The sequence below is a fragment of the Echinops telfairi genome, unplaced genomic scaffold, assembly GCF_000313985.2.
Source record: "Echinops telfairi isolate 266 unplaced genomic scaffold, ASM31398v2 ScPeMD7_25;HRSCAF=90, whole genome shotgun sequence".
Lineage (NCBI taxonomy): Eukaryota > Metazoa > Chordata > Mammalia > Afrosoricida > Tenrecidae > Echinops > Echinops telfairi.
In genome coordinates, this window is record NW_022103922.1 from 15,468,003 (window position 1) to 15,481,995 (window position 13,993).

The 13,993-nt window shown below is 40.2% G+C and overlaps 1 protein-coding gene across 2 annotated transcripts in view; it reads right to left on the minus strand.

The window, feature by feature from the left end:
- ZDHHC21 (zinc finger DHHC-type palmitoyltransferase 21) overlaps positions 1–13,098 on the minus strand; it is a 46,665-nt gene extending 33,567 nt beyond the window's left edge. Inside the window, exons 1-3 of one of the 2 annotated variants that reach the window (XM_004706537.2) lie at positions 12,967–13,098; positions 4,804–5,001; positions 3,103–3,201 (exon numbers count right to left, since the gene is read on the minus strand). In XM_004706537.2, coding sequence (XP_004706594.1) covers positions 3,103–3,201; positions 4,804–4,957 — 253 coding nt within the window. In that variant the 5' untranslated portion in view covers positions 4,958–5,001; positions 12,967–13,098. Of the gene's footprint in view, positions 1–1,854; positions 1,872–3,102; positions 3,202–4,803; positions 5,002–12,966 lie in introns of those variants that run through there. The other variant, XM_045289234.1, reaches the window with a different exon arrangement.
- Positions 13,099–13,993: the final 895 nt, after the last annotated feature.

A 13,993-nucleotide genomic window follows, 5' to 3' on the forward strand; every position in this document is an offset into this window, starting at 1 on the left:
TTCATCAGCCACCGAAGCTCCAAGTGTCAGGAGAAGCCTCCAGTTTAACACCTGATCCACAGATGTGGAACCTGTGTGGACTCATCCTGGACTTGCCTACTGCTACAACTATGGCATTGGTTTTGTTTCTCTAGAAAACTCAAGTCTAACACAGGAAGGTAACAAAGTATTTCAGAAAATTAAATGGTTAAAAATCATAGCAATTTCCTTCCTGAAGAATCCAAAGATCAAAGATAAGAAACTGCTCAACCTTCGATAGTGATGAGTAAACCACTATTTTACAATTTCAACTCCTAATATTATATACGTTTAACTAAAACAATTATTTAAAAATGAATTAAGTAGTCCATACCACAAATTCAATTTTCCCCCAAATCAGATAATAGGTATATGAAGAACCAAATTATTCTTTGCCACTACGTCAATCCTCATTCATAACAGCCTGTTAGGACAGAGCACATCTGCTCCCTTTGGGCTTCAGAGACTTCAGATCTTTATGGAAGTAGAGAGCCTCATCTTTCTCCCTAGGAATGATTGGTGGGTTCAAACCACAGACCTTGTGGTTAGCAGTTCAATTCTCACTCAACTATGCCACCAGGGCCCCTTCATCTGTGTATAGCCTCCTGTTAAAAAGGTGATAGAGACAAGGACCTGTGTCTTACCCTGGCTCTGGTGCAACGACTTTAGATGAGATTTTTCTATAGAAAATACTTTCTGCCTGGCCACACTCACTAACTCTAGTAGATGGTGTGTAGTAGATGAGGCGTCTGAGTTTTTGCTCCCTGAAAACTACAGAGTTCCTTTCAAATGGGTTTGAGGATTTTTAATGAGGAAAGGCCTGCTTGATTTTCTGAGGCCACTGGGCTGCAGACTTGAAGTAGGTAACATCTGCAGGCAATAGTTCAGAAAGCCTTTGATAAAGATAGTTGAGGGAAAAGGGGATTCTTTCCAAATACAGATCAGTCCATCCAAAAACTTAACACCATGCATGTGCACACATATATACAAATACACAAACATAATAACTGCTAAGTGAAAATGCCACTGTTTCTGTAAATTAAAAAAGCAACTCCTAACACTTAACATGGATTTCAGAAACCCCTAAAGCTACATGAAACACCAAGGGCAACGTGTCCCCGTGTAACCTCTACACTGGCCAGGACAAGTAGCCTCAAGGAACGACAATCAGAACGCTAACATTTTTAACCCTAATCCTAAACTAAATTTAGAGACTTTGTCCTTAAAACTAATCTTATAAAACATCACTACTTCATTTTCCAAACTTCATTGAAATCACGTGGGCTCTTTAAACTATACTAATAGCTGGCTCCTACACCTCCCTCCCAAACGCTGATATAATTAATATTAAACCCAGGCATGGGGAATTTTTAAAAGCTCCCCAGATGAGCCTCATTTGCCTCGACAAGCATTCTGGCTCTGTGATGCAGATATAAGACATGCACATTCCTTACGAGGGAAAAGTGAGGGTCAAGTTCTCAAAGTTCACACAGCACATAAGCAAAAGTGAGGCTCAGAGAGGGGAGAAGATACACGTTGTAGTATTATTATCTGGCAATTAATAAAAGAAACAATATTCTCAATTTACTTCTGAGGGTGAAATGATAATTACGCAATAAGCTAATAAAAATTAACCAAATGACACTAGAATTTTAAAAAAGTTCAAATTTTCACTGATTTGTTAGAACTTGGAAAAATATAGGCAGCATTATCCATAATAATACAAATATTTACCCCAAGTATTACGATACTTATACTATCATAAGATAAAGGCAAAAAGATTTTAAGTAAACATAATTTCTCAGATAATTATATAACCATTCAACAAATACTTACCCTGCATTTTCCAACAATAGAGATTGCTCTTAGTATTAGAGACACAGCACTGAACAAATAAAGAAAACAAAACCAAAGATTTACACCCTCATAGAGGTCACTACGGAGGCTACTAGAGAGTGGGAGGAGGGCATCAAGGAAACCGCTGGAAGGAGAGGAAAGGGTATGTGAGGAGTCAGGTGGGATTTGTACTGTTAAATAGAGAATTCTAAAGGATAAACATTTGATCAAAGACTTCAAATGGGCCTTCAAGCATACATGAAAAATGGAACCAAAAGATAATGGTAGGTGGGACTGGGGTCATCAAAGCTTGTGAGCAGTCATTTAAGTTGCAACTATTGATTTTTCTCCATCCTCAGGCAGAATGATGAAAAGAAAAACATATGGAAACACATGGATTAAAAGACCATGCAAACATCACACTGCACAATTCTGGGACCAGAAGCAGTAGATAGTACCCAGCTACCACTACCAACTGCTCTGAAAAGGATCACATTAGAACAATGGTTCTCACCCTTCCTAATGCCATGACCCTTTAATACAGTTCCTCATGTTGTGGTGGCCCCAACCATAAAATTATTTTCATTGCTACTTCATCACTGCAATTTTGCTACTGTTATGAATCGGCGATCCCTGTAAAAGGGTCAGTCAACACCCAAAGGGGTCGCGACCCACAGGTTGAGAACCACTGCATTAGAAGATCCTGGGTAGAGTGAGAGAAAATGTGGAGCAAGACTCAAAAGTCATAAAGCAGACCAGGCTGACAGACTGGATAGCGATTGGTGGAACCCCACAAGACTATAGACCTTATGTCACCCTTCAAATCGAGACTAAATGCACCCTTGTGTGAAAATAATCAAGCATTTAAGAGCAAAAGGGCATCATTCACCTGGGATGGAGGATGAGGAAACGGGGAATGGAAGCAAGACCCCCCAAAGGGAAGTGGGCTGGGTGACGGTGCACTGCAGGGGCGCAGTGGATGTGTTGAAACAAAACGTGTAAATGAAGTGCTGAGGGTTACATGATAACCTGCTCCTTCAACCTATACCTAGTTCAGAATAAGATGTTCTTTTTTTAAAGATAATGGAGTTTAAAAAAAGAATAAAAAACAAAAGATAATGGAGTTATCTTCTTTAACTTTTAATAACCAACTCTCTTTTAATAACAAATATGTATTAAAAGGTAATGAAAAGCATGAAAAGATAATTTCGCCATCAATGAAAGCACTAAGTCTGAACAACAGCGTACCTCCATGTGGGATCTTGGGGTTCTCCGGGAGTCTTCCTGGATCCGTTATGGAGGCCCTCACTAAGGCGACCAGGCAAAACATAGAAATGCCATAGAATACTTCAAAAGAAACAACGAAGTTATTTACCACTCTCCAAAATATTCTATCAACAAGCAAGGTGTAAAATCCACATTTTAATTAATGCCACCAGAATAATTCATTTTGAAAGGTGAAAAATATATGATTGCTATTTCATTTCACTTACCAAATAATATTGCCAAGCAGACTATCTTAAATGTACTACTCTAATTATTTCTGCAAGATAGCTAACAAACTTGCTATAAATGTTTATTAGCTGACAATCTTAGTATAAATCCAGCAATAGTATAATTGAGTGGGCTCCCTACTAATTACTTGTAGCATATTTTAAAGGCTCAAAACAGCATTTTAAAAATATTTATTATAGTTTCATTAATTCTAACTGGCTATACTATATTACTCTGAATTACTGAATTCAACCATCTCTTTTGAGGCTTATTAAAGAACAATTTGAAGTACAAGTAAAATAGACAAGGGAGCTTCAAAAAGTTTGTGGATAAATGAAATTTTAAAATAATGGAATCTTCCCATAAACTTTTTGAAATCTCTCTCCCATATCTTTTCAATCTGATTCTTCTACTCATTAGAAATTCATTGCCACACTGGCCAAAAATGGTTATCTAGTAATGCCAAGTGTTACCATAACACAACAATCAATATGTTTAGTATTATGAAATTATCTCCCAGTAATATATACCATACTCTATTTCCCAAACTCTACACTTGCGAGTACAAAACAGAAACATTAAAATATATACACCATACTCCACTGCTAAGAGCAAACTCATAGAAACCCTAAGGACAGGGTAGATCTGCCCAATAGGGTTTCAAGGCTGCACTGTTTCCAGAAGCAGATTGCTACCTTTTCCTCCCCAGGGGAAGCTGGTGGATTCAAACCACCACCCTTTCAGTTAGCAGTTGAACACCATGTACTTTAATCACCATACCATCGGGGCTCCAGACACACACACACACACACACACACACACACACACACACACACAAAATCATCACTACAATGTCACTTTTTAAAAAGCAAAATAACATATTTTGTAGTGTTAGGATAAATACAGAGACAGATCACATTTATTTACCCTTGCAACAGGGCTTCCAAAGTTCTTGGAAATAATGTCCACAATATAATAATTTAATATTCACAGCATTATGATATTAAAAGAAAGTATAGGGATATCGGAAGGGTGGAGGGAAGGTGAGAGAGAAAGAGGGAACAGATGACAAGGTCTACATATAACCTCCTCCCTGGGGGACGGACAGCAGAGAAGTGGGTGAGGGAGATGTCGGATAGTCTAAGATATGATAAAATAATAATAATTTATAAATTATCAAGGGTTCAGGGGGAGGGGGGAGCAGGGAGGGAGGGGGAAAAATGAGGAACTGACGCCAAGAGCTCAAGTGGAAAGCGGGTGTTGTGAGAATGATGATGGCAACATATGTACTAATGTGGTGGACACAAACGATGCATGTACGGATTGTGAATAGTTGTATGAGCCCCTAATAAAATGATTACAAAAAAAAAAGAAAGTATGATGGGACCATATGCCAAAACCATTCACATGAGAAAATCTTTAGTGATAGAAGGAAATGAAGAGGTAGAAACTTACTTATTATTAATACGCCTGGAATGTGGCCTTCTTCATAGTGAGGAAAGAGGACGATTTTGGGAATGATCACGATATTGTACAGCCAGACAAAGACAATCAAACCCATGCAGCACCAGCCATGGGGGTCAACCACAAAGTGAATCCGGAGGCCCATGGTGCAGGCCCACGATGGTTGCCGACCCACCAGGAGCAGTGAGCCTGGGGAGGGACACACACAAAATTACTGACGTCGGAAAGCGGGCCTTGACTAAAACAAAGCTGCACTTCCCGGACCTAGAAAATGACACATCTTTGTGTACTGAGTTCTATTGATAACAACATAAAAGATTGGACAAACAAAGAAGTTTTGTGAGACTCAAATTTCGCTGAAAGCTTAATTTCCATTTAAGTTTCCAATTTAATTCCCATTCATTTACTGGAGGTAAATGCAGGGGACATGAGTGCATTCATTCACCAACAGATAATGCACAAACCTCTTTTTAGCTTTAATTGTAAGCCTCACTGATGGTCCAGGTTATTTGTTAAGAGAAAGAGACATGATGAAACCTTTAGACAGAAATACGGCCAGCTGAGTGGCACTGTATGGTATGAATACATGGTGGTAATAAAGTATTGCGACTGGGAATCCAGTTCACACATATTGTTGCTGTTCGGGTCCTTGGGGTCGGTTCTGACTCACAGGGACCGTATGCACAACAATGTAAACTGCCAAGTCTTGTGCCCTCCTCACAGTTGTTCTTATGTTTGAGCCCATTGTGGGAGCCACTGGACCATCCACCTTATGGAAGGTCTTCTTCTTTTCCACTGCCCTCCACTTTACCAAGCACGGTATCCTCTTTCAGGGACTTGTCTTTCCTGATAACGTGTCCAAAACATGGAAGGCTCAAAGCCTGGCTATCTGTGCCTCTGAGAGTATTCTGCCGGTGCTTCTTCAAGACAGATTTGTTTGGGTCAGGCGTACCTGAGTCCCCAAAGGAACATCACTGGTTTTAAATACTTTGAAAAGGTCTTGTGCAGCAGATTAATCCAATGCAGTGTGCTGTTGATCTCTTGACTACTGCTTCTTGAGCACTGGTTGTGGATCCAAGCCAGACTAAATCCTTGATAACTCACATCTTTTCTCTGTTTATCATGATGTTACTTATTGGTCTCGTGGTGAGGATCTGGGTTTTCATTACACCGAGTTGCGACCCATACTGAAAGCTGCAATCCTTGATCTTCATCAGCAAATGCTTCCAGTTCTCCTCACTTTCAGCAAGCTAGGTTGTGTAATCTGCACAGAAAAGACTGCTAATAAGCCTTCCTCCCATCCTGATGCCGAATTTTTCTTCAAAGAAGGCAGTTTCTCTGATGGTCTATACTCAGCATATAGACTGAGTAGTATGCTGAGCGCACAGCTTTCATACATGCATAGGTTTATACCAAACAAAACCTGTTTAACTATATCTCTGTAATTAATGGATGGCTGCACACAAATTATCTCAGTAATACACATGTCTCAGTCTTGCTAGGATGATAAAAATAATTTTAAACGGTCCAATCAAGCCAGTGGCTCTCAAGGGGATCCAGTAAGCCACCTAAATTCAAGCCCGACAAGTCAGCTCAGAAGGTTATGATAACCGTTATTGGGAACTCCAAAGGGGTTCACGGATTTTTCTCAAAGAACACAGGATAATTACGGAGGCTTATTATGGTGACTTTTTTAAAACACAGAACACGGCACTGGTGAGAAAAAGGCCAGGAAAGTTGTGCCAAGGCATTTTCTCCCAGCATGACAATGCATTCTTTGAGGGTAGCCAGGCCTGTCCTATGAAAATTCCACTAGGACATCTTCACCATCCTCATCGTGCCGCTTCAGGCTTCTTTTTGTTCCCCAAGTTCAAAAACCATTGAAAAGGAAGAACACAATCTGAGTCCCTGTCGTGACCATTGTTCTGAGGTAGGATCAATTCAGCGAAAGGTTCTCTCACTGCCATCAGCCGGACTCCGACCCACAGCAGCCCTAAGTAGAGTTTCCAGGGCTTTGCAAATCTTCACAGGAGTAGACAGCTTCAATTTCTTCCCTGGGAGCAGCTGGTGGATTTGAACTGTTGACCTTAAGGTTAACGGTCCAATACTTACCAGACAGGGCCACCAGGGCTCCTTAGGGAAGGGTTAGAAAGATGCAACACACCTTCAGAAGTGCAGAGACCTAACAGAGGTTATGTCGAAAAAAAGTAGCATCTCATCTTAATATTTTTGTTTACCAAAGGATTCTGATTTGTAGCAATATCTTCTGCACTTGATCTTAGTTAAAAGGCTAAAATGCGACTGTAACAATACTTTCAGATTTGCTCTCATCTGCAAAGGTTCACTGAGCTGCATACTTGTGCTCTTTGGTGTACATATAATGCCACAGTCAAAAAATTTTTTTTAAATTGCAATTAAAAAGTAAAGAGTAACTATACATTGTCAAAATTTATAAATCCATGAAACAATGCCCAATTTATCTTATTATTTATGCATACAAGACAACTCCTACTTAAATGGGATTTCAAAAAAGGTCCAGTAGAGTTAAAACTGCCAATATACTTCCCAAGCAAAAACTTAAGAGTTGAGATCCCCTGTAAATATAGCTATTAAAAAAGTGACTTACATTATAAGATCTACAGGACCAGTGGTGTGAGTGGCAATACTGGGAGGGTAGAGGGAGAGTGGGTTGGAAAGCGGGAACCGATGACAAGGAACTATATGTGACCTCCTCCCTGGGGGACAGACAACCGAAAAGTGGGGGAAGGGAGACGTCGGACAGGGCAAGATATGACAAAATAACAATTTATAAATTATCAAGGGCTCATGAGGGAGGAGGGAGCGGGGAGGGAGGGGGAAAATAAGGACCTAAATGCCGGGGGCTTAAGTGAAGAGGAAATGTTTTGAGAATGATGAGGGCAATGAATGTACAAATGCGCTTTACACGATTGATGAGTGTATGGATTGTGATAAGAGTTGTATGAGCCCCTAATAAAATGATTTTTAAAAATTATAAGATCTAGGGGCTACTTTAACCATAAAACATAATGCAATACAGTACTTACAATGACAAACTAGTACAGTGGTTCTCAAATCTGTAGGCAAACCAGATTCAACTAGGAATTTTATACTACTGAATCAGACTTTCTATAGACTCACTCACTGCTGCTGAGTAAGTTCCAACTCAAAGCGGCCCAGCAGGGCAGGGCAGACCTGCCCCTATGGAGTGCCCAAGGCTGCAGCCTTGATGGAAGCTGGTGGCCACATCCTCCTCCTGCAGAGTGGCTGGTGGGTTCAAACCACCCAGGGGTTAGGGACATGCTCTAACCCAGGGGTCCTCAAACTGCGGCCTGCCAAGGACAGTTACCCAGCCCGCCGGGTGTTTTTGCCCCATTTTGGTTTCTTACTTCAAAATAAGATATGTGCAGTGTGCATAGGAATTTGTTCATAGTTTTTTTAAAAAACTAGAGTCCAGCCCTCCAACGGGTCTGAGGGACAGTGAACTGGACCCGTTTAAGAAGTTTGAGGACCCTTGCTCTAACCCCTATGCTACTGAAGATCCTTTCTTAGTAAATAAAGCTAAACAACAATAACAACAACAAAACGCAGTTCTGAAATCGCTCTCCAGGTGTTTCTGATACAGCTGACTGCCGTCCAGTAGCCACTGACCCAGGGCACATCGCAAAGTCCGCAACGTCACAGCTAAGAGTTGAACCCAATCAGTTCAACGAATGCGCCTTAAACTTCCACTGTGTACTCGTCATATGCTTTAAGCACTGTAGATACTGGGGCACAGATGACAGGGGGTCACTAAGTTAGCATTTAAACAAGGCTTCCTGTAGGAGGTGAAGTCTAGCTTCAGAGTAAAAAGATGAGTTAAAAGTTTGCTGGAAAATTCTATTATCTTTTAAATCAGTGGTTCTCAACCTTCCTAATGCCGTGACCCTTTAATACAGTTCCTCGTGCTGGGGTGGCCCCCCCAACCATCAAATTATTCTCGTTGGTACTTACATAACTGTCATTTTGCTACTGCTATGAATGGGCAACCCCTGTGAAAGAGTCGTTAGACCCCCCACTGGGGTCGTGACCTACAGGTTGAGAACCACTGTTTTAAATCCGTATTTTTCCACTCCACAAACTTTTTGAAGCCCCTTCATATAAAAGTTAAGAATGTGGGAGGTATTACAAGTTGCCTACAGTAAAACAGGGGCGGCCCTGGGGTAGCACCTACAGTTAATAAGCACTCAGCTACTAGCCAAGGGGTAGTGGATTCAAATCCACCCACAGCTGCCTTAATAGAACATCTTGGTAATCTACTCTCAAACGGTCACAGACATTGAAAACACGGAGTAGCACAGCTGGGCTATGTATGCACGGGGTTGCCATGAGTAGAGTTCAACTCAACAGCAACTTAGTGTTTTTTTCCACTAAAGTGTTCAGTGGTGAGAGTGGTAAGAAAGGGTTATATCATGAGAGCTTAAGAAGACCAGGTTAGCATGCTAAAACTTCTGTCACTGGCATTGCAAAGCAACTGGAGCAGGGGTTTCACTTGAGATTTTAATTTTAAATAAATTACTGAAATTCAATAAAATTCAAGACACGGACTAATTAGAAGACAAAAGCCAAAATTAGTTTTGGACAAGGGACCAACTGAAGAAACAGAATCAAATCAGTGCATTTTACTGACCAAATGGGTATTAGGGTTTACAAAGGAGAGAGTCCAAGGATGACTTCGTTTTTGGTTTAGCACCCAGACTACGTCAACCTAAGAATATTTACAACAGATGAGTTGACGAGGCTGAGGGTGCTTTCCCTTAGAGGCCTTGACAGTATTCTTCGTCAAAGCTGTAAGTCTACCCAAACCAATTAAAAAGGATTAAGGAATATTTCACTTCATAAGACTACTCCTATTCTCTCTCCCAGAGAACCGACAATAATTAGTCAGAAGAAGAAAAGAACCCAAATGCAGCCCCGCCCAATGGTGTGCATCACCTATGGTCCAATGCCGTACTCGTTTACAAATTATAAAAAGGGGCAAACGTGTTAGATATTTTAAAAAGTAAAAGTTACACTTCTTAACCTCTCAATTAGAAATTTAAAAATCTATTAGTACCATTAAAATTAAGTAAGTCGTTGAGGATAAAGCTCACTACTTAATTTGCTTGGTTATCCTTACTTTAAAAATCTCTAAGAGCTCATATTCAAATGGTAAAAGCTATCTACACAGCTAAAAAGGGAAACTTTCAAAACAATGTTCATTTTGGACAGACTTGCCAACTATCAAGTGCTTTAAAAAAAATGACAGCAGGCTGTCTCTCAACATGTTCAATATTATCTCATTCTTTTCAATATTTCAGTTCCACTTGGGATTAATAAACAGAATATGAATTCCAATTAGGTTATGCATAAGGCAGAGTAATTCCAGTACAGAACGTATTAACTTACTGTATAACATCTAGGTGCTACCTTTACCATTTCTGAATGTATTAACATTCGAAACAGAAAAGCACATTGCCAGCACAACAAAATGATCAAATAATTCATTCACTCTTTTTCAATATATATTTGTACAAGAAAATAACAAATTTCTCTAGGCACCAGAAGAAATTCCTCACAACAAAAAGTATCAGGGAGTGAAAAGAGTGGTTTTAAAGGCATCAGTTTATCCAGGATATAAATGCAGCAGACAGAAGGCAGGCTTGGAGAGAAGAGGTATGTCACAGGAAAAGTAAGCCTAGAATAACAAAATAAACAATAAATAAGATGCTGAATATTATAAAATATACATGTATATATATATGTACCTGATTAGCAAAAATTAGGGCCACATAATCCTTGCAAATGATCTGTAGAGAGGAAAGCAGTGATCTTCTGGGAGCTCCAGGTGGGATCAGAACTACAAGTCCATCACTAGCATGCAGTAGGATCACGCCACTCAGTTAATACCTACCAGGCATGACTTGTGGCTGAACAGAAACTATTACACATCCGGAGGCACAACCCAACTGGCAACAACGCTGCTATTTGGTCTCGAGCAAGGTTGTCATTTGTCAAGTACTTTCATTGGCTAGAGATTCCAACATACTAATTTGTATATTAAATAGTGAGCTCATAACTCCAACTTTGATGCAAGTAGTGGACATACTGGTACTTCAACATTTTTAAAGATTGCTATCTGGTAGCTATACTTGATTAGTGACTAACTTGGCAATGATGTAAATTACTACAGCACAGACTTTTAAAAAGAATTATAATTCAACTCTAATAAACCAGACAACATAAATATTTACAATGTCTAAACTATTCTGGTGGATACCTCTTTTCATCTTTTTAGACAAGGATATATATTTCACCGTATGTTTTCCCAGGAAGAATATTCAAGGCCTTATGAAAAGACTATGACAGAACACTACTGCACCTTAGGACAGAAAATCTGACTAGCCAAAATAATTCACACTAACTCTAACCAAACCCACCCTGCTAAGCTTACACTTTTACGACTTTCAATCACGGTCAAACTGGCCCTATTCCTCGTCCACATGCAAACATGGTTCCCCTCCCATTGCTCCTGACTCAGGTTCTCCACCTTTCTTACTCTATCAACTTTCTGCTCATACTTCACAGTGAATTTGAATCCTGCTCTCTGCATCATACTCATGGTTCTTCAGTTTCCAGTGATTTTACTGTGCCTACTGAATTCCAAATTAAAAAAAAAACTTTTAGAAGAAGATGTGGCATTAAGGCATACTCAACCACATACAGATGGAGTTTTCTAAAGTGTAAAGTTCACCAAAAAATATAGCTAAAAGACATAAAGTCTCTCTGGATAAAATGGAACATGACTGATAAGCAGAGAAAATAAATGACTAGAAAACGTGGAATAACAGATACATTTTTCATCCAGCTTTTGAAAAACAATTCTGGGGAATTATAATACTTTTTAAAAGTCTGTGCTGAAAAACAAAACTGAGGATCCAGTTGAGCAGGCATAGGAGAAAGGACACTCTCATTCGTTCAGTGGTGTCTGTAACCGCACACACCATCTTTGGACGGCGTTTTGGCAGCACCTATCAAGGTAACTCAGGGGGCTTACTTCCTGTAATACTGAGAAGTGTCACAGGGTGCTTTTTATAGTTATAAAAATATGGCACAAACTCAATCTCTACATGGGAAGAATGATCAAATAAATTCTATCAAATCCATAACACCAACCCCACCCCCACCTCACCCCAAAAATCCCCACCACTGTGTTAGCTCCAACGCACAGCGACCTGACAGAGCACAGTGGACTGCTCCTGTGCGTTTTCGAGGCGAGTTCTTTATGGGCATAGAAAGCCTCATCCTTCGACTCAGCAGCTGGCAGTTTCAAGCTGCTGACCGTACGTATGACGAGCAGCTGAGGTGTGACCACTACGCCATCTGGGCTCCTCAACATACCCGAAGCTCACGCTGTTTTCAAGGTGACCAACAGGCTGGTGGTCTGAACCTGCGTGCAGCAGCTCCATGGGAGAAAGATGCGGCAATCTGCCCCCTACAGGTCACAGCTTTGGGCAGCCTGTGGGCCAGACCACCCTCTCCTAAGGAGCCGCTGCGTCAGCATCAACTGGACAGCAACAGGTTTTATTTCCCAGCTAGCACAATTTTAAAAGAGAAACAGGAGCGCGAAAACAGGAACAAGATCAAAGTCTGCATGTGGTTATCTATACTTACTGCCAAGTAAAAAGAGCCATTTACTTAAGAGAGGCTGCCATGGGGGATGGGCAACAGATTAGGAAAGGAGATGTAGGAACTTCAAAAACTTCAGGGAAAATTCCATTATCTTTCAATTCCACTTTTCCATGAACTTTTTGAAGCTCCCGCAAATATATAAACATGAATATATATGTAGTCAAATAACACAATTCAGAAAAATTTCTCTGAAGCTCATATTACTGCATGTCCCCCTTTAAAAACAATGCTGTTTAGAAAGTTAAACCTTCAAAGATCTAAATAAGCATAACTACAATTTATTTTTGATCATCAACAATAAGTAAGTGCATCAAAGCATAAGACGTGACTTAATTTATATGCATACTAGGTATCTTTCTAAATACTCAAGCATACTGTATCGGATAAATCAGACGCCTCCCCATGCACAAATAAATGCAAACTTACCACTTGTAAATTCACTGAGATGTGTAGTAATTTTTCTAGCACTCACATTTAGAGGTTTTTATCTTGATTCATTCTTTATGATTGCGTCCCACCAAACGGCTCTGTGCTCAGGAACAGTTCTCCATGAAGACCTGTAACTGGTTTAACAAATGAGGACTTGTCACAGCAAAGATAAAAACTGAAAGCAGCTACACAGTCTCCCTGTGAACATGTCAATTACAAAAGTTTCAAATTCAGAAAATATGATGGAACCCACCTGATCTCTGCTTAAGATTCCACTGCACCTCTAAGAATGTTGGATTTGATTGCCGTGATGCTCTGAAGCTTTGAAACCACCCAATTCCCATAAAATCCCATAAGCATCAGGTGTCCACCATACTGAAGTTGTCACAAATTTCATTTTACTTGGCAGCCCAATCAACGTCCAGGAGAGCAGCAGTCAAGAAATCAAATGATATATTGCATTGGCCAAATGTCACTTTGAGGACTAGGATGTGCCTAACACAAGTCATGGTATTTTCAAACACCAAAAATGCATGTGAAGCTTAGATATTGAACAAGGGAGCCTGAAAAGGAATCGGTGCACTTGAATTATGGTACTGGTGAAGAATCATGAATAAAGCATGGACTACCAGAAGAACGAATGAATCTGTCTTGGAAGAAAGACAGCCATTATGGTCCTCCACAGTGAGGACAGCAAGAACCTAACTGACGGTTATCAGGAGGTACCAATCCCTGGGATTGGTAAAGGAAAGGGTGAGAGAAAAAGAGGAAGGCCTTCAAAGAGATGGATTGACACTGGCTACAATTAATGGCAGAAACATAAATGAGATATTCTTCTGTTACACATGAAGGGCTTCAAGATGATTCATTTGTGGAAAAATGAACTTAAAAGATAATGAAATGTCCCCATAGACTCCTGGAGTATAAATGGACTCAGCGGCATCATTTGGGCCACATCAAATCTGCATGGCACAATTATGACAGTGGATTCTGAGATCACTGATGGGGCAGAAAGCACTAAAAT